The sequence below is a fragment of the Magnolia sinica genome, chromosome 4, assembly GCF_029962835.1.
Source record: "Magnolia sinica isolate HGM2019 chromosome 4, MsV1, whole genome shotgun sequence".
In the NCBI taxonomy this organism is placed as follows: Eukaryota; Viridiplantae; Streptophyta; class Magnoliopsida; order Magnoliales; family Magnoliaceae; genus Magnolia; species Magnolia sinica.
Window position 1 is genome coordinate 105,778,810 of NC_080576.1, and position 26,634 is coordinate 105,805,443.

Below are 26,634 nucleotides of genomic sequence, written 5' to 3' on the forward strand. Positions count from 1 at the left end.
GGTGATCGCCCACCATTAAAAACTTCCTAGGACCCACGGTAAAGTTTTCATGATGTTTATTTGGCATCCAACCTGTTGATAAGGTTACATAGACCTGGACGAGGGAAAAAGAAATAAATATCAGCTTGAACCAAAACTCGTGTGGCCCATAATAAGTTTTTAATAGTTAATCACCACTGTTTCCTATGGTGTGGTCCGTCTGAGATTGAGATCTCCTTCATTTTTGGATTCATCTTTTAAAATGACCTGGAAAAATGGACGGACGGTGTGGATATAGAATACATGCATCCAGGTGGGCCCTACAGAAAGGGCCGCGCTGTCTTGGGCTGTAAACCTGTCCCGGTGAGTCTTGTCTGTTATTTGTAACCTGTCTTCTCTATTGTTTGTTGTAGCCTACCTGAGTCTCATTTTTCATTCAAATTTGGGACATTTACTTAGTACCCATTACTTGGACGGTTAGGATTGCTTGATTAATCTGATTGTAGACATATGCTCCATCTATAATGAGACCCATCATTTGAATGGTTAGGATTGTTTTATCAATGAGATTTTAGAGATATGCTCCATCATAAAAGGTCTCATCGCATGTAATAAGGACCATCACCAAGTTCGATTCATTAATTGTGGCCATTGTGATGATATATATATATATATATATATATAATTGTGGCCCACCTGTTATTTGGATCAGTCTGATTTTCATATTTTTACCTGATTCTAGTGAGTTACACTTGATCAATGGGTTTGATGAAAGATACACACCATGGTGGTCCCATACCACAAACCTATGGTTGATGTCCCATCCCCATTGTTTCCTGTGGTGTGGCCCACCTCAGTTGTATATCTCGCTGGTTTTTGTCCCATGTCCTGGAATACAGCAAATAACTTGATGGATGGAGTGGATTTTACATATACAACATGGTGGCCCCACAAGCTCGGGTGTTTTGGTTGCATACTAAAAGAGGTGATGCAGTCATGCAGAGGGTTTCCTTTTGGGCCATGCCACCATGGGATGCTGACCATAGTTTTAATTTGTGGGGCCACCATGGTGTATATTTTCATCAAATCCATTCAGCTGTATGAAGGGAAAGAAAAATCAGCCTGATCCAAAAATCAGGTGGGCCATACTGCATGAACTCAAACAGGCTTTGGTAGCAATTTTACATTGCCCCCTTTAGTGTGGACCATCAGATTTTTTATTTTTTTAAAATCCGATCTGATGTTTGTTTGTGCGTGGAATATAAGGATTCCCACCTGAGGGACGGAATAGATTTTAGGTGTACGTACCAAATAGGCCCTTAGGGTTGTGGGTTGGGTCCATTTTAAGGAAGATTGGGTTGAGTCGGGTGCAAAACCCAACCTGTTCAGTAACTTCTTTTACCCACAGATCAGCTGGGGCGGGTCCAAATTCTAGACCGGTACACCTGATCGCAGGTTGACCTAATTTAGTTGCACCCCTAGCTACAATCATACAGCTGGCGGGCACAGCTCAAGACTCTCACCATGTGATCTGGCTTGTAATGTGGCCCATCCACACCAATTGATGGACTGACACTATAGCTCACTAATCAGCCGAGGCCTGATTTTGCGGCTTTTCCACAGGTGGGACCAGCAACAAGTAGCAATCAGGTGCCATCATCATGGTTTTACAATTTCTTTCTCTTTCTTTTTTTGACTTTTTTTCCCAAAGGCTCGCTAGTCAGCTGAGGCGTGATTTTTGCTTACTTTTCCACACGTGGGGGCCATCCTGCAGTAGCAATCAGGTGCCATCATTATGGTTTCACGATTCAGTCGGGGGGATGACTGAGGTTGAATCCCGAGTCAACTCAGACAGTTTGCATCCTGTCTTAAAACCATGATCATCAGCCACTCAAATTTGGAACGGGCACAGCTTCGGTGGATCCACCGAGGTGGTAATTTACCAATTAAAAACTTCTTGTGGGCCACAAAAGCTTTGGATCAAGATGACATTTGTGTGGTCTCTTCATCTAGGACTTTGTGAGATGGCGAACAAACATTCCAGTGGAATCTATTAAGTTTTTAATGGTGGAGATTCAACCACGACTGTTTCCTGTGCTGTGGTCCAGCTAAGATTTGAGTCAGCTTCATTTTTAGGAACAGGCGCTAAAATGAGCTTTCAAAATGGTTGGACAGTGTGGATTTAAGGCACATACATTACTATGAGCCCCACAGACAGGGTTCAGGGATCCACCGAAGCTGTGCCCATTTGTAATGGGTTGATTAACCGACTGGCTAATGGCCCCTCCATAGGAACAACTTTATACCAACTCATTAGTGGCAGGTCATGGATGCATCTACACATGCATTTGTCAATTATGGGATACTACCAAAATTGGAAATGATCTAGTGGGCCAACTAGATAGAAACCATCACATACACCTAGTTGAGATGGTTAATATCCTTTTCATCCCTTGCTCTTTTGCTTACGTTGCTAGACGAGTATAGGATTAGCTTGGAGCACAACTCTTTTAGCTTTCCCAAGGGCAACTTGAGGAGAATGAAAAGTGAGACACTTCCCAAATGAAAGCTTCCAAGGTGTTTTTGAAAGCTCATCTTTTTGGGCTAGAATGCCTCTTGATTTATATCTGTCAATGATATACGTATTCTCTCGTTTTTTTTTTCCTTTGCTTGTCATCCTCTTGCTTTCTCTGCGCTCCTTCAATAAAATTTATGATAATCTTCAAAAAATAAAATAAAACAAAATTCCATGTCACCTATCCCGTTTGTCCTTCAAGTCCAGTCCACTTCTTTGGCTGCCTATTGGAACTCAACAACTGCTCAGATAATTCAAACCGTCCCCAATGTCAGTGGCATGCAAAAATATATCTTATACAAGGAAGATTGGTCCACTCGCAATTCTTTAGCATACAAATAGTGGACTGAACCTAGTGCATGGTCCAGATAGGTGATCTATACGACAACTCCAAATGCAACTAGCTGCATGCGAAGCCTTGTAAACTTGGCGCACTAGATCATTCCTAGAACAAAATATAGCTAATTAGAAGAGATTAGAAAAGCTCCTTTTGGCTTGGTCAATCTTCTCTGTAAGTCAAACTATTGCAACAGCCAATACAAACAACAAAGCACTTGCCCCGACTCTCACTGGACAATCAAAAACACCTTTTCAATAACAGTATATGAAACTCAATATCAGAAACAACATGCTATCATACCTGAAAACAGCAAACATGAAATCAAAGTACGGTAAAAAAAGAAAAAAAAAAAATACTGCTTTACGGAGAGCTTCACTTATATAGGACTTGCCAATTCTTTCCTCTGCTTAAGGTGCAGCCTGCCGGTGTAACTCAAATCTAAGACCACTGGATCGCAAGATGGCAGCAGCAGGGTTTATAGTAGAACACGACCATGAAGCAATTGGTAAGTTAAGAGGCAGGACACAAATCACAGTGGTCCGTTCCTTACTGTGTTGGCTGAATACATGCATCTCTGCAACACCGATGTAGGGGAGAAGCTTTATACCTTAGAATATATCAGGATGGAAATGACCCGGGATGGAGCTTGAATCCTGTGCTCTCTGTAGGTGGAGCTTCAATGTATAGTTGTTAAGCTGCAACATCAATGCAGTACTGATCAGTTTAATATCAAAGCATTAAACTTCATAAATTAGATCGGAATTTGAAAACACGAAAACCCCACATGGGAATATGTACTCTTTGGATGGGGGCATCACTGGTTGAATTGGATTGGATAACCCGGATAAAGGGGGAGATGGAAGGAAAAGTAATTTGAAAACTACATTGTACAGCAATATCAATGCGCCAGACTTTTGTGGATTCCAGTCCATTCAAATAAATAAACAGAAATTGGGGTTTACCTTTATCCAAACAGGCACTAAAAGTCATTCCATGTCGAGCAGAGAGATAACAGATGTGAACAGATTACACAGGCCCCAAGGAGCTGTTTGGATTTGGGCAAAGCTGTGTACCAACTAGTAGTCATGGACAATGGTACGTCCATGGTTTGTCAAACCCCCTAAAGCACAGAACGATGCAATTTTGGACTAGTTATAGATGTGTGACTGTTAGACAATGGTTCCAGTTTGTCTCTGGTGGGGAGGTGGAACTACCTGTCCAAGCACACTTTATAGTTTCAGCACACGAGGATCATACTTATCCGTGCGAATGCATGGGATGCTTCAATGTGCCATGCCTGTGATCATCCAAGTGCATCTCATCACATGTGCATAGAAATGTGGCACATGTCAATGTGCACATGCACATGTGCCACCAACCAATCTTTAATCACCCCAAGTGCTGCAATCTATCCTGTCCATGATCCAAGGGAAAGAACAACTAGCCATTACCAGCGTGTCCATGACCAGCTAAGCCTTGACAGCATGTCATGGATCGCTAGTCCTGACACAACTTTTGCCCAAATCCAAACAGGCCCTAAGAGTTTCTCATAAACGGCCCAGAATATATCCTGTGTATACAAATAGATTAACATGATGAGCTATGGTCTACCTGAAGGTATGGCCATTGATTGAGTGGAATGGCAGAACCAGATTCATGTAGCCAACCCTAATTAACTGGGATAAGGCTTAAGTGATGATGATACAATAGATTTACCCTGTGCCCACACGTGTAGCAAACCATCTACATACTAGAACATCTGCCAGCATGAGTATGGCATCCAAGAAGAAGTTCATCGGCCGAGTCCCACAGTGTAGATACCCTAGTCCAGGTAGGACCAGTCCCCTTGTCATGTAGGATGCAGTTTTAAGAAACAAATGCTGAAACATAATTGGTCCACTATTGGCAATCAATCCGGATGTTTCTAATATTGTAGCCCACCTGATGAGCTCACCAACTTTATTTTTTGCCAGGTCATCTAAATATTCAAATGCTCTTCATGTACAGGTTTAGAAGGGTGGCCTTGTATACATGGAGGGGTGGCCTTGTATATATGGGTGGGCTTTAAAGAACACTCTATGCACAGATTAAATGGTGAATATGAGATAGAAAACTGCTCGTTCATGATCTGGTAATCAAACAGCAGGGCTCACCATTTAATCAAGTACAGATCTGCTTAGTACACTCGTGCTTACCAGTAGGTGCTGGTCCCACGACCCAGTTAGTATCATGTTGCAGGCTGTTCTGTGGACATGTTCGATCACAGCATACACCATCCATTTTCCTCTTCTACACTGAAATATTAAGGACCTCAAACAATCATGCATGTGTGGGCAGGCGCCTGCTCATATGTGGTGCATGAATCCCAAAAAAACATGAGAAAAAAAGGTAAAATCAGGTTTATTCAGGTTGTTGATGTATACGATAAAAGCATTCAGAAATGCTAGTTAAAAAATGTGGGCAATCCAGCATCCAACATGGCTTCAACAGAGTAGCCATGTGACTGCAAAAGCATGTGAGGAAGCTATAATATACGGGGAAATTGTAGAGTAAGATAGCCACAAAGAAATGAAAGTGAGTGCAAGATTCCGTAAATGGGCGAAGCTTGATTACCTCCAAAGTCCGGACTTGTTCTTGGTACTGGCTGATCACATGTTTCAGCTGTTGCACTTCCTTCACTTTCTCCTCCTGTTCCAAATTCCTCTCGTGTTGAATGGCAACAGCCCTTTTCAGGATCTGGTTGTCCCTTAGCAAGATCTGCCGTTGCTCTTTCAGTGAAGCGATTTCATGCTGTTCTATGCAAATTGCCACAATCAAGGCAACATCTGTTAATATGAAATAAAAGAAAGAGTGGCCAATTCCTAGGCAACAGAAATTAATTAGAACAATTCAAATTACCTCCTCTGATTGCCTGGAGTTACCGATTACACTTCTTTCAAAAGCCTCCAACATTCTCATCGCACGAACACGTGCATCATCAATAGATGATGAATTCATCATCTCTTGGACAAAAATATCCACCCAAGCTGACCCATTTTCTGGGACGCCAAATTTGACATGTGAATTGTCATTGTGTGTCTCTTCAACCTTCTGCGCAGATGTTTGAGTATTATCATCACCTGGCAAATGAGCACGGTAGCCACCAGCACAAAGATGAGTTCTGAGGATAAAAATGCCTATACCTGTTCTATACATGACAAGAATTAGCTTCATAAATCTATTTGAGAAATAGAATGAAAGAAAACCATACTATACAATATGGAATCTGTTTCTGACCTTGAACTGCATTGCTGTTTGCAATGACCATAGAATCATGGCCCAAAGATTCATTTTTTGCAGAGACATCACCAAGGCAAAGTGTATTGAGACTCTCAATGGCATCCTCAATTCTGTGGCCATGAGTATTTAGAACTGTTTCCACCAACTAAACAACAAACACAGATGAGTCCATTAGAAATGTGTATGGAGATTCTCAATGGCATCCTCAATTTTGTGACTAAGAGTATTTAGAACCGTCTCCACCAACTAAACAACAAACACAGATCAATCAATTTGTGTGTGTGTGTGTGTGTGTGTGTGTGTGTGTGAGAGAGAGAGAGAGAGAGAGAGAGAGAGAGAGAGACGGTTGAAATATTCATTTAGAAAGAGCACCGCACTTGCACTATAATTTATAGAGCCAGCCATACAAACATATTAGGAAAATGTATGGTTTCGATGGAAAATGTTGCTGCTGTCAATTAGATTTTTTTTTTTAAAAAAAAAACACAGTGCACTATTGTTACAAAGATGTAACCAACAGCAGGGTTATAATATGGTGCCATGGTGTATTCTGTAAAGACAAAAAACAGCGATCCACATAGTAAGAAGGAAACTGCAACTCCCTTTCACACTAAGAAATGGAAATCTTCTTTGTTGCCTTCTTCGATCCCAACTATGAGCTAGGAGCATATAAAAAAAGACCCTTGAAGGAGGGCTCCCCACTGTTACCAATGCAACAAAAACTCTCATTATTTCATTTAAAAAACAAACAAACACCATGTCAATGATCTGATCAATGGACGTGCATGCACACATGTAGCAAGTTGGGGAAGGCAACATTATCAAAACTTTGATGAGGTTTTGGATTTTCTGTGGTTTGCATGACCAGATGATGCACTGAGTTGGGATGGATGTGGCCAGATTTTTATTTTTATTTCTAATGACGATGGCTGTGGCTCAATTCATTTCAACTGAAACTGTGGCTCCTATGACTTCTTTTTCTCTTTTTTCCTTTTTCTTTTTTATTTTTTGGAACAGATAAGAGGGCTTTGTTAAAAGAAGAGGCAAAAGAAATCACATGGGGTTCAAAGACTGCACTAGGAAAATGGAATAGATAGTCGTATTCCCCTTTTTGGGAAGGACTCAACCATATGATGAGCTTGCCTAAGAGCATGACAAAAGGGCATTAGTAGTAAGTAGTAACGTTGCAAACTTCATAAAGGACATCCTATTAGAGTAGTTATGTGTAACTTGACAAATCTGAATTGCAACTCTCCAAGCTTCATGAAATTACAAAGGCATCGAATTCTTCAATGATGTGAAAGTTTTGCACAGTAAATTTTAAATATTATGGAATTGCCTAATTCCAAGATGATGCATTCATTTGATGAATAAATTATAGCATTTAGGCTAGGAGACAGGATAAATTAGAGAGATTTTCCATCATTGTCACATCATCATCCAAGCTATTTGGGTTCAAAAGTAACCATCCTGTTTTGCCAATCATTACTATCTAAGGCCCTATCCTCAGAAAGTGAACAAACTCCCGAGTCCTTCTAGATATTCCTTTCATCCTCTTTCCAAGCTCTTCAACCCTACTCAACATCCCCCCCTCACCTGTCAAGTGTCAACTTCACATGGTCAAGACATCTCAACCTGCTATCCCTCATTATACCTGTTATTGGAACTATTCAATTGTTTTAGATGACTCCATTCTTAATTCTATCCTTCTTAGTCATCCCACACATCAATCTCAAAATCCCCATCTCTGCATCCACCAATCTCTACTCAGTTTCTGAACCCTGCCTCATTAACACAGCCGATAGAATAGTATCTTATAAAATTCACCTAAATTTTTATGGGATGCAGTGATCACACATTACTACAGACTACAGAGGCATATCTCCACTTCATCCGCCCAGCTCTAATTCTATTAAAACATCTTCATCATCGCTCCATCCTATTGTATAACAGAACTAAGGCAGCAAAACGAATTACTTCGAGTAGTCTCCTAAACATCATCTTGAGCCTAACATCTATATATATTTGTACTAGGTAGCCTTTCAAATACTTTCTCTTGGTTTTGTTAATCTTCAAGCTTCTAGACACAACATCCTTCATACTCACCTTCAAATTTAGCGTTTGCCTCGTCTAGCATTGTCAACCAACACAATGTTCTTTACAAACACCAAATACCAAGGCACACTATTGACATTTGACCATCCTAATACCTAACACCAGCAGTTAATTCATCTATATTACATGCATAAGGGCTTAATGCCAACCCCTGATGACGACTAAATGTGGAAACTCACAAGTCTCACTACAAGCCATTCTCACTTTTGCAGCAGAAGCCTCATACCTTATGATGTCACTATATCCTCCCAAGACTCCTTTCTTTCTAATAACCCACCACATCACCTCCTAGATACTCCATTCCATGCTTTCTCAAGATCAATATAAAACATGTGTAGATTCTTCTCTTCTCATGTTCATAGAGAAGATAATCTTATCCAAAAGTTATATATTGAAATTCATAATATTATATGCCAACATATCCAATCAGTGCACATGCCTAGTAAACAATATGGCGTAAGATAGTCTTTCGCATCCTGAGAGTGATCTGACAGTCTTTCGCATCCTGAGAGTGATCTGACATCTCTAACCAACCAATCAATAGTGTGCTTTGGGATGGTCGATGAATATTACGAGCAAAAGTCAATCACAAAAGAACTCCACATGCAGGCCATTGGATAGGCAAGCTTTTTCACGTATAGTATCAAGCAAATGTCCAAATTGGACAACCTAGATTGATGACTACCGCACGTGTTGGAAGGAAAATATGGTCTATGCACCACATATTGGGGATGTAAACAGGATGATTCTCATTCTCATTCTTTCTTCACTTGTATTTGGATTATTCGACACAAAAACCTGAATTTCTAATTTCTAGTGGAAGAGTAGTTTCTGATAATCTATTCAGCAGATGCCCGATTTATCCCTTCAACCACAACAAATTCTCAGCCATCCGATTCTACGACTTGTGTCCATTTAACCACAAGTAAAACAGTAGCAGCAAACATAACCAAGCATAACCAATAAACATACAAAAATGCTGTGAAATTCACAGCAAATAGTTTTCTTAATATAGTTTTATTTTCCAAAAAATAAAAAAGCAAAGAAATCCTAGCACAAAATCCCACCAAAATTCTACCAAATTATTAAAAATAACAAAACCCACAAAAAACTACCAATTTCTATACCATTAAACTCATCACATTTACAAAACTGCGCAGAAAAATTACTAAAAAAAAAATTGAAGAACGTCCAGTAAAAGAGAAATCCGACGGCCATAAATGAACGTACCTCCCGATCCATGGCCGGGAACATACGGAGGAGGATCGAAACTTTGTCCTCGGATCCGAACGCGAAATCGGACGATCGGATCGGAGATCCGTAACCTGAACAGCGGGATCTCTTCGACGACGGCGTTGGCGCCGAAGATCCAAAGATTTCTTCGAACCCTAGACGCTTCCCGCAGATCCCCGCAGACATCGCACCCAAACCCTAGCTTTTGGAAAACGATAGACACGGGGAGAGAATTTAAAAAGAGGGGAAATCGAAAACCTGGGGTTCTGATCTGGAAGAGAGATACGAAAATTTGAAGAGGCGGCCTTAGGGTTTTTGGATTTTTTTTTCTTTGAATCTTTTAAAACCCTAGGGTTTGATCGGAAGGAGGAGGATCTCGGTGTTGTTAAAATTACTCTTTTGCCCCTCTATCTCTACCCTTCTCTGAGTTTGAGGGATCGGAAGAGGGATGGTCGCATGGGGCGCAGGGATTGGGAGAGAAAGTCAGAACTCAGGAGATTTGCATTTTATATCCCTTTGAAGGGCAAACAAGTAAAAGGCGCCTGGATAGTTGGCCTTTTATATGATACACGTCGCCTCAATCTTTGTACAGTACACCAATTTTCAGCTCTGGAAAATGAAGTCCATCGATCGGAAATCCAGACCGTCTGTATGATTATTTTATCTCACGTATATATATTTTTTTGTAAAAATATACAAATTCAAATTTTTTTTTTTTACTTGGTTAAGATGATAAGTACAACATCCGTGCAGTTCAAATGAAAATATGTGGCTTGGATTTTCTCATCTCTGAGATTTTGGGATTCTATCCATCCACGGTGGTGCTTGAAAGCTCAGTGGTCTGGATTACCGGAACATGGCCCCCAGTTGTCAGGATCCTATTGAAAACATGTGCGTACTACGAAAAGAAGCCACGTGTCACGTAGTTACTGGGAGTGATATTATACTCAGGTAGAGCATGTCGCTTGATACACAGGCAATCGAGAATGGTACACCGGGAAGCATTAACTCAAATGAAAACGACTCAACTTCCCATTGGTTAATCAATACTAGCCTCTTATGCTTGTTTTTGTTGAAGTAAGGTTATTGGATATTTCCATTTTTGATCGTCCAATCCTGTCCACCAATCTGATAGTAATTTTGACCGTAGGGTTCAATCCATAGGGTTTTAAAACACATGCATCACGGTAGGCCCCACAAAGTCATGCTGCAACGGTTTGTGGTGGTGGGCCACCACATATTCGACGTCCTAAAGTTAGATGATAATGTTAAATTGACTTAACTACAGGCCATGTATACGATTTCGAAGTAATTTTTAAGTGCCAGCGTATCTTCGACAGTACTCCGCCGGAGTATCGAAGGTTTTCTCTACATAAGTTTGCCTACGTGCTGCAGTGTGATACGTCAAGACTTTCTGAATTGTCTTCCATGATCCAGACCGTTTATACGATGGCCCTGATGGATATACATAAATATAAGAAAATAATACAAAAATAAAAAAAAGTCTTTGATGGGGCTATTTCAACCATTTTGAAATATGAGTGCTTTGAGAATGGACGCTAGCCATTACCTTTGTGTAATCAAATTTGAGTACTTAGTCGCGTAAGCTTTTCATCCATCCGCATCCCAAGTGGGACCTACCGCATGAACGGTTGAGGGACGCAGTTGCCTAGAGATATGGCTTAGTAGGGCCCACCATAATGTATATATTTTATGCACATTGCCCATCCATTTTACCCTAGGGCATGGGATCACAATGGAGACGTATCTTTTCTTGTTTTAAAAAAATTTTTACACACGTGCACACACACCCACACACTCATGCTAGTGGAATTTCATCACCTATGGTTACTCAAACCTTTGATCTGGAGTTGAAACTCTTGAGAGTCTATCACTCGAGCAAGAGTAAAGACCCCAGGGGAGACGTATCTGAAGCTCTAGAGAACAATACCAAACCTAACGATAAGCCCGAGGCCATCCCACCATGTAGAAGCATGTGAGGCCTATGAAGATGTTTACATTTTATCCACACTGTCTATCTATTTTTCTTACTCATTTTATATCATTATAAAATCGAAGGATATGCAAAATTAACTCATTTTATGTTATAAACTTAAATTTAAAGCATATGCAAAGCTCAAGTGGACCACACCACAGCAATAAGGCAGAATTGAACATTCAAAATTTCTTGATAACTACCTAAGCTCAATGACAAATAAATAAATATTACGGTGGGCGTTTTTTAAAAAAACCATCATACTACTATTTTATGTGGCGTGCTTCACTTGAGAGCAATGAGACGGAGAAACGGATGGCCATTGCGGAGAAAACGAAATAAAAAGGTTGGCTACCCACGATTTGTGTGGAGTTGCTGTTAAAATATTATTTTATGTGGTGTGGCTCAGCTGAGAGCAGTGAGCCGGAGAAACGGACGTCCGTTGCGGATAAAGTAATATATAAAGGTGGGCTACCCACAGCAGAGGTCGGTGGTGTCAGGTCACTACCCAGCCCGCGTCCCAATCCAGTGGCTAAAGTCCCTACGCATCACGGGCGCGGATTAGGTACTACCCAGCCTCTTCGAAGCTCGAGGGCTGCTGAGGGGCCGCCTTGAGGTATGAACTTTATCTACACCGTTTATCCATTTTTCAATATTATTTTAGAATATTATTTCAAAACTAGAGAAGATCCAAGTCTCAAATGGGACACACGGTGGGGATTAAATTCCTACTGTTGAGATTTTCTTAGGGACAAGGGAAGTTTTAGATCAAGATGATATTTGTTTTTTCACTTCATTCATGTGTATATGGCCATATCAAGGGAATGGATAGAAAGTAAAAGACAAAGTGAGCCCTAAGAAGGTTTCAACTGTAGGTGTCCTTAGCAGTGCTGCTTACTAGGGTGTGGTCCACTCGAGCTTTGTATCTACCTAATTTTTTTTTTTTTGTTACGCTATAATAAGATAGCGATGGACGGTGTAAATAAGATTCATACATCTCGGTGGACCCTCAATAGCCCTCCTAGCCTCCGCTTATCCCGAGCTCCGCAGAGGCGGGGGTAGTACCGCCCACGCATCACATTGCAACCCGGACGCAGATTGTGTATTGGGCCCGTCCCTAGCTCCAAACGGGAAGCTCTATGGGTGGGCCCACCGGGATGTATCTGTTCATTTAAATTAGATTATTTTAAGGCGTGGACAAAAAATGAGTCATATCCAACGCTCAAGTGGACAACTCTAAATGATAAGCTTAGTTGCACACAGCATTAAAAACGTAAGTTGTATTAAATGCAAGAGTAATATGTGGTGTGGTTCATTTGGTCGTTGGATGTACCTTATTTTTGTTTTCATGCCTTAAAATAATACGAGAAAAGGGACTGACGGTTTGGATTTATACATACATCATGGTAGGCCTGCCCACAGGACTGGCCGTTCGGAGCTATGGACGGGCGGGGGTAGTGCGCAATCCGCGTCCTTGCAACCCGGTAAAAAACGTGATGGGACTTGCGAGTCTATGATTTAGAATCCTACCTCACATGCTTAGCTTACGTGGCACGTTGCATGAGTATCCCGGCTACTAATCATTCGTCAGTCTCTCATGCCGGCGCGGTTTTGGTGGATCTGTGGGTTCTCGACCGTGGGGTCAACCGTAATATGTACGTCATATATCTATGCTGCCTATCCATCATATAAATTCATATTAGGGCATTATTCAAAAAATAAAAAGGATTCAGATCTCAGGTGTACCATGATATAAGGAAATAGTGGTATTGATCGTTAAAAACTTTTCTTGGCCTATAAAAGTTTTGTATCAAGGTCATACTTACTTGGTATCTCCATCAAGACATATGTTACCTGAATGGTGGTAGACCATGAGGGGTTTCAACATGAGGTCTTGGGTTTGAAATTAGCATGGTGTGTGTCATGTGCATGTGTAAAGAAAATAAAAATAAATAAATAGTAATCTCATAAAGTTTTTAATGATTGAGATTTAATCACAAGTATTTCCTATAATATGGTCTACTTAAAATTTAGATCTATTTCAATTTTTTTTTGTCCTCCTATAAAAATAATCCATCAATATAGATGTACAGTGTGGATGCAAGGTGCGTGCATTCATATAGGCTGCACGTCAGGACCTGTTTGGAAGTGAATTTGGAACTTCTAGAATCCATTGGATTTGAAATCCTCCTATTGTGTTTGGTACTGTGAATTGGGAATCAACTTTAATCCAAATTTAGCTATGCACAATATATTTATAAGGGCTTGAATTTAATTACTAAATCAACTTCAACATATCTAATTAGTGATCATATGTAATGTTTCACACAACAGTTGTAATAACCACATTGAAATATATACTTTGCCTTAAAATGATAAAATTATGAGTCTCAGATGGGGCACAAGCACAAAATCATGTCCAAGTGACTAATTAATGATTTTTAACCATCGATTTAAATGGACAATATTTGGACAGTGCATGTCATTATATTAAAGTAATTATAATTATGCAATTGATAATTTAATTGTTTTGAATATTATTAGTGGGTCATGTGCCCAATAAATTAATACTCTAGTGATGCATATATTACATGTGCAATTCTTGTAAAGATTTTAAATGTAATTTAAGGTCTTGTAGTGAATTTGAAACCCCCCGTTACTTTATGGTGCTCAACAACAGGGGATTTGAAATTCCTCCAAATCCATGGTGCCAAACAAGCCCTAGGGATCCAGTGACCTTGTGGATTGGGGATCCATCTAAACCGTACTCATATTTATGCCGTGGCCCACCATAATGAAGCTGGCGCAAATGAACGGTTGGAAAAATGGACATAGGTATGATGTCCTGATTTGATGGGAAGAGGATTGTGTTCGAACCCATCAGATAAGCGGTCCAACAAAAGCTCCTATGAAGCTCACCATGATGTATTTGTTTATCCAAGCTGTATGCTCATTTTCTTGAATCATTTGAAGCAAGGAGCTCAAAAACAAATCATATTGGACGCTTAAGTGGACAACACCGAATAGTGAGCTTGGTTGCAGTAGATGAAGAAAGCATTAAATGCAATAGTTATATATGTCATGCTCCAATGGATCCTTGGAGTTAATCATTTTTAGGCTCATATCTTAAAATATTTTAAGAAAATGAATAGACAACTAGATAAATGAAAATATCACTGTAGCCCCATAGGATTTTTAGTTGGACAATTTATTGTCCAACTTTGGGGTTCCGATGCAATCCGCTTCCAATTTGATAGCAGGAATTTTATAAAATTGGATTGCATACCAGGAAACTAGTATGCTTTTAAATGTACTGAATAAACTATATTGACCCATCATGAATATATGCATTTAACCATGCCCAAGTAGTTCATCACTTTTTCCAGCTCACTATACTAGTTGAGCCCAAAATTAAAGCATATCCAAAGCTCAAGTGGAACCCACCGTAATAAATAATGGGGATAATGGTTTCTATCATTAAAACTTTCATAAGGCCTACAATGATGTTTATTTGCCATCTAACATATTTATAAGATCATACTTGTGTAAACATAAACAAAGAAAAAACACAAATATCAGCTCATCCAAAAAATTTGTGGCTCCTATTAATTTTTTAATAGTAGACTTCAATTCAACTGGCTTCTATGGTGTAGTCCACTTGAGTTTTGGATATATTCAATTTATCATGAGCCCTAAAATTATCTTGTAAAATAGAGGGGCAAAACAGATAAAATACATAAATTATGATGGGCAACTGCTTCCCTTCTTTAACAGAATAGTGCCTTTCTAGTCCCCCTGATGATGAATAGCCGTTCTTAATCTTGCTCTCGCGAGTAGCTACGGCGAGTGTCGGACAGCATGGCTGGAGAAGTTATCCGATGGAATGGTAAATCATCACCGTTTACACGCATGCAAGAGTCTCGTTATAAGTTGCATGCATGCACTTCGGTCCCTTGAAACCATTGTGGATCGATCATTGCCTAGAAAATCGCTTGATAATGAATTTTTCATTAAATCGTTGCAATAATGATTTTTTTTCATTTAATCGTTGAAATTAAATTGACCGTTGAAATGGAAAAAACACAAACCAAAAAAAAAAAAAAAAAAATCAATTAGAGGGATTTGAGATTTGTCCATTTAATTGATTTTTTGCAACTTGAACGGTTGAGATTTATATATACCAGCGGAGAGTGTACAACGATTGCGTGCGTGTATACAGATGGTAATGCTCTGCCAAAGTATAATTTTCTCCGGTAACGAAAGTTGGAAACGCGTGATCCTTGGCTTGACTCTCGAGCGGAAGCGAAAGTTCCTCGGGCTCTGCTAGGACTTCGTGACATATATTCGGGAGCGTGACCGTTCATTAGCCGGACGCGGATTAACTACTGAAGTGACGTCACCAAGTTATGTGGGTCCCACCGTGATGTATGTTTTGCATCCACACCGTTCATCCATTTGGAGAGAACATTTTAGAGCATGAGCCAAAGAATGACTCAGATTCAGAGCTCCAATGGACCCCACCACAGAAAACAGTGGAGAGAATGACACCCACCTTTAAAAAGTTCTAAGGGCCACAAAAGTTTCCGATAAAGCTGATATTTGTGTTTTCTCATTTTTTGTTAATGTCCTCTTTAACTTACGATCAGGTTAGATCTCAAATAAACATCACGGCAGACCATAAAAAGGTTTCCACAAGGACCAAATGCAATTCTATCACGCCCTCATTATAGGACCCACGGAACTTGGTGACGTCAACACACCAGTTCGGTGGTGCGCGGTATACATCCCATCCGCTTCTTTAGTGGTGATCCGTAAAACCAAGAAAATCCAGAACTCAATTAAGATACACCACACGAAACGGTGGGGCTGGGAATCTTCACCATTGAAATCTTCCTGCTAAACCATTGGATCTGGCCTGTACTTGTGTCTTCCCATTCATATCGGGTAGTCACCTTATGAACGGTTTGGATGGCATATGAACATTATCATTACCCACAAAGGTTTCAATGGTGGGCGTCCCATTACAATTATTTACTTTGTAGTGGCCCACATTCTAATGGACGGGTGGATTTCACACTGGCCCCCGCAGAGTTTTAACTTTCTGAGAAATCAGTTGCCAGATGCAACACGCAAGTACTGATCGTAGCATAGATGGACGGCGACCCAAGAATCCCCGCGGTGGGAAGATCTTGGCTGTCCAATCTTGGGGTACTCATTCATTGAATGTGCTTCCATACATGCAGCATTGATTTCCTTAAGAGGTACCATACGTTGCTTTTCATAAAGAAATAACATCTAACGATTGGGGCCCACCTTTGGTAACATAACTCAAAGTGGGCCATCGAACTATCTAAGGATCCTAGTGGGCGGGGGTGGGATCAGTGATCATGGCCCACCATGATGTATGTTCCTTATATCCACACCGTCCATCTGTTTTGAAAACTCATTTTTGGGCATGATCCTGAAAATAAATTAGATCTAAATCTCAGGTGGACCATAATACGGGAAATGGTAGTAATCGACCATTGTAAACTTTTTGTGGGCCGCACAAGTTTTGGATCAAGCTGATACTTGTGTGGTATATTCATCTAGATCTTTGTGACCTTATCAACAGGTTGGATGGTAAATAAACATTCCGGTGGCCCTTATGAAGTTTTTAATGGTGGGGATTCAATCACAGCTGTTTCCTGTGGCATGGTCCATCTAAGATTTGGATGTAATTCATTTTTGAGATCATGCCCTAAAATGAGCTTTCAAAATGGATGGACGGTATGGATTTAAGTAACATTCATCACATTGGGCCCCACAGTTAGGGATCCACCGAAACTGCCGAAAATGGACAAATACAGTGGCCATGTTTGTCGTACGTGTGGTGGTTGAAAGAAATTACATCGCAGTAATAGAGTAACAGACTGTTGCTTGCAAGTCAACCATTTCAATTGTCTCCACGTGGGCCTCTTTTTCGGGAGTGAATTGTCACATATATTCCTGTGCCCGGGGTCCCACATGTTTCCGTGATAAATCCACTCCGTTCATCTATTTTGAAAGGCCACGATAGAGCAGGATTCTAAAAATGAGGCTGATTCAAAACTCAGATGGGCTGTACCAAAGGAAACAGTGTGAATGAAAATGTTCTTGGTTGAAACCTTCCTTGAGCTGACCATGATGTTTATATGCCATCCAAACTGTTCATATGGGCTGTGGATCCACCTGATTTTTAGATTCTTGTCCTATTGGTCTTGAAAAATAGGTGGACGGATTCGATTTGTCACGGACATAGGTGGACCCACACATCCCCAGGCATAGGAATATTCATGTGCCCGGGTCATAGGCAACCCGCTTGCTACTCTTTTTCAGGCAGATGAGTCATTTTGGTTCTTTGGGGGAGTATCATTCTCCATGTGGGCCTATATTTGTAGAAAAAGCAGCTCCGTTTGTTCAATTTGAAGTATAAAGTATGAATCTAAATTATTATTAGGAAGTTTGAATCTATAAGTCACGGTTGTTGAAGACTGAAAATTAAGTACTGGAATTGAAACAATGCGTTTGTTAACAAACATACAAAATTTGTTAATTTGACACATTTGCCCATATTTTCTATTTGGAAATGTTTTAAATTATGAAGAAACTATTTTTTATTAAATTAAATTAAAATCATTCTATTTAATTCAAATTAACTAAAGTGCTTAATAGAAAATTAAAATATCATTATTTAAAAAAAAAACACATAAAACATTGATGATTTGCATGTATAAATATGAAGGTAATTTCTTCTTATATATTTGACTTAATAGTTTGTTCAAAGTCTTTAAATACAAGGTAATTTCTTTTTACGTATTTGATTTAATTGTTTGTTCGAAGTTTCCAAATACTTATTTCACTGTAGGGATGTTATTCGCTAATTCTATATTCATTTATAAATGAACAGATTCATTATTGTATTGTTAGAAGAGTAGATTGGAGGTGGATTCTTTTTTTATGTAGTTGTGTAATGTACATGTTTTATTTTTTCCAAGCTGTCTATCCATTTTTTCATATCATTTTAGGGAATAATCCAAAAATTGAGGAAGATCTCAATTTCATATGGACCTGACCATAGGAAATAGTGGAAATTGAATGCCCACCATTGAAAGCTTTATGGCGACAAAAACAGTCTAGTTGAACCTAATATTTGTGTTTTCCCTCCGTGTCCGTGTGACCTAATCAATAAGATGGTAAATAAACATTGCAGTGGGCCTATGAAGTTTTTAATGGCATGCATTCAATTACCATTATTTTCTTGTGGTGTGGTCCACATTAGATTTGGATCTACCTCATTTTTAAGCCAATACATTAAAATGATTTACAAAAAAAAAGGGATAAACAATGCAGATAAAACACATATATTATGGTGGGGCACAAAAGCATTGCCCAATCCTTCTTCACCATTGGCAGCGTCAGCCGGCAATCTGCGTGATGCAGATTTCGTGCCAAAGCCTTTCGGATAAGTTTTTGCACAAGGATTCTGGGTGGGCCCACTACGATATTTGTGAGAAATCCAACCCATTCATCCATTTTTCGAGCTCATCCTAAGACATGCGACCAAAAATAAGGTAGATCCAAAGCTCAGATGGGCCACATGAGAGGAAACGATGGGGATTTAGTGACCACTATCGAAATATTTATATGGCCACAAAAGTTTTATATATGCCTATGTTTTTGGTGTTTTCAATTCATCTCGATAAAAATGACCTTATAAATGGTTTGGATGGCATATAAACATCAAGGTGGAGCATAAGAAGGTTTCAATGGGAGGCATTCATTTTCCACCATTCCATCTGGTATGGCCCACTTGAGTTTTGGATCCTCCTCAGTTTTGGTTGCATGTCCTAAAATAAGCTTGAAAAATGGATGAACTGGTTAGATTTCTCTTAAACATCAATGTAGACCCCACCTTACATTCCTGCGCTGAACCTGGTGGGAAAGTCTTTAGCAGGGAATCAATCCACGTTGATCCGATCTAATGCCGCCAGGAGAAGGCCCGCCTATTGTGGGTCTGTGGGGTCTACCATTATGTATATGTTTTATCCACACTGTCCATCTGCTTTTCCATATCATTTGGGGGCATAAGATAAAAAATTAGATAGATTTAATGCTCGAGTGGGCCACAGTGCAGGAAATAATGAAAATTGGGCACCTACCGTTGAAAATTTCTTAGAGCCATAGAAGGCCCTGATCAAGCTGATATTTGTGTTTTTCCTTTTTCTTCCAGGTCAGTGTGACCTTATGAAGAAGTTATATGGGAAATAAACATCACAGGATTCTAGGAAAGTTTCAACCATAGTTATTCAATTTTGGTTGGTTTTTTATGGTGTGGTCCAGTTGAGTTTTAATGTGCCTCATTTTTGTGCTCATGCTCTAAAATAATTTGAAAAAGTTGATAGATGGTGTAGATCTAACACATAAATTATGGTGGGGCCTGAAAAAGTTCTACATGTGAAAAGTTGGGTTATGTATTATGCAAACTATTCATAAGAGAAAAAAATCTCCTTAGTAACTTGGTGATAGGTAATTTCGAAAGCAATTTTTTTTTTTTTTTTTAATACACAAGAGTTCATGAAGTACATTCTGTATTCACCATTAAGCTAGATCTTTGTAGCGAAAAATAATCAACGAAAAATCCCGCTTTTCGAATTCGGGGTTAACAAACAACACTTAACACAGATTGGGCCCACTAAGAAGGGCACCCTGCTAAGAAAACTCCCCAAAATAAGGTTGATCCAACCATCAGGTAACCATGTAAATTTGGAAATTTTAGGGTGGATTTTCAAATTTTTTTTTATTTTAAATGATGTGGTTCTCTTATTGACTTTATAAACCTAACTTTTGGGACATCCCATCATCATGGTGGGACACACCAGCATTCATGAAAAACATTTAGGTGCCGATGAGCTAGGGTAGCAAAAAAAGTCCTTTTTTCCACCAAATTTCAATCCTCCTTAATATGATAGCATTCAAATGAATTTTAACATTTACTTAGGAGTTGTTAGATTTTTTTTTTATCATTGTAATTCATGGTAAATCTTTTATAATTATTTGTAAAGCTTTATACCTATTAATATGTTCGTACAATTTCTACATTTAAACATTGTGAGGCCATCTGTTATGTACGTATCTCATCCATGCTGTTCATCTGTTCTACCAATTTATTTTAAGACATGAGCCAAAAAATGAGTTAGATCTAAAGCTCAAGTGGACCACACTGTAAGAAAATGTTGGGAATTAATTGTTTTCAAGGGTATAGAAGTTTTGGGTCAAGCTGATATTTGTGCATACCTTTCATATATGTCAATGTGATGTTATAAATAGGTTAGATGATAGACACATATCTCTATGGGCCCAATGAAGGTTTTAATTTTGAACTATTTGCACTATACATCAGGGTGAGTCCCACATATTTTAAGGAGACCCAATCCTTATCCAATTTCACGCATTTGGACCTCATTTTTTAGGTGTAATTATATAAGTATTTTCCTCTCATTCAAAACAATTATGAATACACACTCACGCCATAGTGGTATTTCACCACCTATGGATAATCGGACCCTTGACCGGGTGTTGAAACTCCTAAGAGTCTACCACCCGTGCAAGAGTAATGATCCATGAATACATTGAAATGAGGTCCATAGACATCCATTAACCCTAGTTTTGACAATTCATTGAAATAAAGCATGGAATATTTCTAGTTTTGACAATTCAATAGACAACCATTAATCCTAAGTGCTATTTTTAATGCATAAAAGCATCTAAATTGCATAATTCTAATAGTTTAATTTGAACTAAATGAGTGCCACATATGCAGTTTCCAAGTACTTGAGCTAACTGAGTAATAAGTGCTAACATTTTTATTTTTATTTCCATTAATAAGTGTAACAAATGGTGTCTTTGCCTATTCGAGCTTGTTATGAAACTAGGATTGTGTCTGTGATCGTGGCCCACCTTCTTATCTAACGGGCTTGATTTTTTAAGAGCGGCTCATTGCCATAATGCCATTTCTTGCAGACAATTAGATATTGCAAGCACATGCCACACATATGCATGCATACAAGTGGCGGTGAATCATCACCACCCCTAGGGCCCGTTTGGCCGGTCGGATTGGAAGTTAAATCCTGGGATTGGACGGGGTGCCTAACAGAGTCGGTGATTTGATCCCAATCCCATGAATCTTAGGGCCCGTTTGGCCGGGTGGATTGGGAGGGATTGAATGGTATTAAGGTAGATGGCATGGATTTCTAGGTAATGATGGTGTTGTCAGTGGATTGTCTGGAGATCCATGGGACTGCTATATTCCTAGATTGCTATATCCAGTCTGTTTGGCGGGCTCGGCCAATCCCGGGATTAAACCATCTCATCCCTTCCAATCCCTCAAACCAAACACGTCCCAGGCAAATTTGAAAGGATTAGGGTGGATTGGATGGGATTTAAAGGTAATGATGGTGTTGTCAGTGGATTGTCTTAAGATCCGTGGGATTGGGATCAGATCACGACTCTGTTTGGCACGCCAGGCCAATCCTGGGATTTGACTTCTAATCCGTGCCAATCCCTTCCAATCCGACCGAGCCAAACGGGCCCTTAAGATAATCCACTGACAACACCATCATTACCTTTAAATCCCATCCAATCCACCCTAATCCGTTCAAATTTGCCTGGGACGTGTTTGGTTAGAGGGATTGGAAGGGATGGGAAGGTTTAATCCCGGGATTGGCCGGGCCTGCCAAACAGACTGGATATAGCAATCCAGGGATATAGCAATCGCATGGATCTCAAGACAATCCACTGACAACACCATCATTATCTAGAAATCCATGCCATCCACCCTAATACCATTCAATCCCTTCCAATCCACCCAGCCAAACGGGCCCTAATGATTTATTGGCAACCCATTCAGACCACCCAAACACACCTTGAGTTCGCTTACATGTAGAAATAGCATGCAATTATCGGAGATTTTGAAAAACAAAATCATAAAGATACACATGAATCACCAAATAAGCAAGCTTGGCCCAAACTTTGCTACGAAGAACTAAGTTAGATAAGATGTGAATTGCCCGGTTACATCGCATCTCAATGAAAAACGTAAAATTGTCATTTCACACCTCTTTACTTAGGCCGGCTTAATGGATGAGTCCTGACTGTGGGACCCACCTCGATATATGCGCTGGGACGCAGATTTCCTGCGGAAGCTAAGGATGCTGGGTGGGGTCCACCGATATGTTTGTAAGAAATCCACCACGTCCATACGTTTTTCTCGATCTTAATTTAGGACGTACGATGAAAAAAGAGGTGTATCCAACACTCATGTGGGCCACACGATAGGAAATCGTGAGTATTCAGTGAGAACCGTTGAAACATTCTTATGGCTATAAAAGTTTTTATCAGGATATCTTTTTGGTATTTTCACTTCATCCCATTGAAATGAACTTATAAAGGGTTTGGATAGCATATAGACATCAAGGTGGAGCCCAGGAAAGTTTCAACGGTAAGAATTTCTTTTCCCAAATTTCCCTCTCGTATGACCCACTTGAGTTTTTTATCCATCTCATTTTTGGTCCCACGTCCTAAAATGAGTTCGTAGAATGGATGGACGAAATGGATTTCTCACATACACTACAGTGGGCCCCACCCAGCATCCTTTTGCAGCAACTTCATGCGAAGGGCTGCCATATACGATCTATAGGTTCTTCTAAAGAATAATGAGGCATCCAACATCTATGGTCCGCTTTAAATGTATGGTCTAGATAACAAAATCTAGTGTCCCACGTCCACATTACGACCTTACAATTACTCGAAAAGAAAAAGGGTTTCAGATTTGATTGTGACTAAAAAACCCCAGCCCCGGGCCACCTAACACCAGGTAGGGTCCATGACTATAGAAACTTTGCTATCATACCCATTTTGTACACGTGTGTACACGTGGGGTCATGGCTCAGTGATCCTGACCATCAATATGAGCATGCCCAAATTCTCCTCAAAAAGGACAACCCTATCATTTCAACCATCGCCTAGGCGTAGACGGTTAAAAAGATACGCCCACAGTCCACTTTTACATTGAAAAAAGGCCAAAAAAAGAAGGGTGAATAGGATTTTCCAATTTGGGTGGTTTTAAGGGCACAATGCATTCACATGGGACCCACTTGACTAATGATTTTCGAATCATGTGCACGTAAGAATTCCATGTACAATGGATCAGATGGGAACTGCCCGATTAAGTGCATAGATAGGATGGAAATTGCTTAGTTTAAGGATTCCTAAACATAAACGTGGCCTAATGAAAAAATATTAAAAAAGCATCATATGTACATGTTAGATGAAATAAGGTTTGAACTTGCAAAGTAGAACAAAGGCTATGGCCGCCAAGATAAACAGACCTCAGCCCATCCAAAATCATTATGCCTGGCTGAAGCCCAACCACAGCCTGTTTACCTGCTATACAAAGTTCCATGTTGTTCTCTAGACATGCTAACCATGCATGTAACATGGCCCAAAAATTAGGCCACACAAAGGAGTGAAATATATGTATTACGTGCACAAAAATGCTTTGGAAATCCTAAATGAGCCGAGCTAAGTTAGCAGGCTGCTAAACACTGTCCAAGCCCAAACGAATTAATAAATGGGCTTGTATTTTAAGCCTGGGCCCAGTACTTGGGCTTGAAAATGCCACACCAACAGGCCAGCCTGGGCTAATGGCCTATTCACACCCTTCTAAGTTCACATGCTTTGAATTGATCTTGGCACACAAGGTGTGTCCATTTAATAAAGCAAGCGGATCCACGGTCTTCCCTTACAATTAATTAAATTTTTTTTTTAAAAAAACAGCGGTTAGGTGCGGCTACTTAGGTGGGCCTCAATGTGATGTTTATGTAAAATACTAGGTGTATCACCGCCCAAAAATACCTCTATCCATGATTCAATTGGACCACATAACTGGAAACAGTGTATGGTACAATGATTGCCCTCCAAACTGATTCCTTTCAGTACGGCACACCTGAATCACAGATGAGCCTGATTTTTAGGCCCCAAGTCTAAATTTTTTTGGTATGGCATCTAATGGTTGGAGTGGATTTTATAGAAGCATCATCGTGTAGGTTCAATAAAAATCAACAGTTGACGTCTCTATTTCAACTGTTTTATTTAGTGCGGCCCACCTGAATCACAAGTTAACCTGATTTTTTTAGCTCCGGGTCTAAACTGGATTATGCATCTAATGGTCGAAATGGATTTTGCATACACATCATGGGGGGGCTTGTCGAAGATGAAGTCCCAGGTCGCTCTTAAACTGTTTAGGGATGATTTAGAAAAGAGGGAAATGCATGGGATGCCACTCTTGATTTTGACATGCCAGCCGTGATGATCATGTGAGATCCACCCCCAGATATCTATTCAGGGAGATGTTGATTTTTACCAGCCCCATGTTCGCTATATAAAATCCACTCCAGCATTAGATTCCAAACAAAAATTTAGCCCACGTCCAAAAATCATACCCATCCATGATTCAAATGGGCCCCACTAATGAAACAGTTTGGAGGGCGAGTGTTGCTCCATACAATGTTTCTAATCATGTGGTCCACCTGAATCAGAAATGGTGGTGTATTTTTGTCCCTTGGCCTAACATGGGGTGACGCAACTAGCATTTGGGATGAATTTTACAAAAACATCACCCAAGCCATCATCCATCTATTGGAATGAGTGGTAATGGAAGGTAGTAGAATGATAATTATACGGATTAATGAGGTAGCTTTTTAAAAACCTTCTTAAAAATCAAATCAAAATATAAATGGTCAGCATTCAATCTCCAAAGTTCAAGTGGACCACACCACTGGAAGAACATTTAAATGGTTAGCGTTCAATCTCCACTGCTTTCTGCAATGTGTGGTCCACTTGAGATCTCATTTTTGGGCCGATACCCTAAAATGATTTGTAATAATGAATGGAGGGTATGGATATAACACAATCATGTTGGACTCCACAAGGTTTTGGCTTCGAATCACGTGTTATGCCATAAAAATTGATCCAATTTCTGATTGTTTAGTGTATGCATTTATTTATGATTTAAGAGAAATTCCATGAAAAATACACGTAGATACATACAACCAAACAGGCCCTCAGGGTTGTTTGCTACAAGATAACCTATTCAATCAAAGTGCTTCTAGAGGGATGTGCAATCAATAGTGGGCCCCCATGATGGACGGTCCTTCCTAGTGTACTCAATATGAACTATCTAATTCTCAACCCAATAATTAGATGATTAAGATAACCTAATTGAAGTGATTTTTAAGCTACACATGATGGACAATACACATCAACCTTAGATTTTCTAGCACACTCAATATGAGCCGTCCATTTCCCAAACTACTTATCAAATTGTTGTAGGATCATCCAAACAAGGTGATTTGAGAAGGATGGGTGATCAAAGATGGGCCCACATGATGGACAATTCACATTAATGCTAAGATCTTTCTAGCATACATTCGATGTGTAGGCTATGCATGTCCCAAACCACTAATTGGATGGCTAGGTTCATTCAAATCACAGTGATTCAGGACGGATGGGCCATCAAATGTGGGCCCCACAAGATGGATGGTTTATGTCAATTCTAAGACCTTTCTGAGTACATTAAATATCCATTGAGTGGATGCCCCAAATGATGGATGGTTCATATCAATATTGAACCTTTTACATTACAACCAATATGGATTATCCATTTCCATAGCTATTAATTCGATGGGTAGGATCGTCCAATCATAGTGATTTGATAGGGACGAGCCATTGAGGGTGTGTCCAGCATTATCTATGGTTCATATCAAGATCAAACAAAAAGTATTAACGACGTGGATTATCTTTTTCCATAGCCATTGATCGGATGATTAGGATCACCTAATTAAATTGATTTGACATCAATGATTGGACTATTTTCAGCATAAATGATATAGATCATCCATTTTCAGTCCTTGATCCATGTACAAGATCTCATCCATGTTGATGTATGTGATGAGGCCCACTTACACATGGTGGGACACATAAAGTTTACTCCGTTTGTCAGCAATATGCCCTAACAATGTTCCTGGTAAAAAAATTAGC

The 26,634-nt window shown here is 39.7% G+C and overlaps 1 protein-coding gene across 2 annotated transcripts; it reads right to left on the reverse strand.

Annotated features, from left to right (window-relative positions):
* Nucleotides 1-3,002: 3,002 nt before the first annotated feature.
* On the reverse strand, nt 3,003-10,003 carry LOC131243652 (uncharacterized). Of its 2 annotated transcripts, XR_009170157.1 has the most exons (6): nt 9,519-10,003; nt 6,171-6,318; nt 5,793-6,013; nt 5,508-5,684; nt 3,387-3,589; nt 3,003-3,341 (listed from the first exon to the last, which is right to left on the reverse strand). XR_009170157.1 is itself a non-coding variant. In XM_058243145.1 (5 exons), exons 1-5 carry the CDS (start codon nt 9,705-9,707, stop codon nt 3,503-3,505), a joined length of 822 nt encoding a protein of 273 aa, XP_058099128.1. In that variant the 5' UTR covers nt 9,708-10,003; the 3' UTR covers nt 3,003-3,502. The 2 variants fall into 2 exon arrangements, 1 of the variants encoding a protein (XP_058099128.1); XM_058243145.1 differs by having other exon boundaries at nt 3,003-3,589.
* Between the last annotated feature and the right edge of the window lie 16,631 nt (nt 10,004-26,634).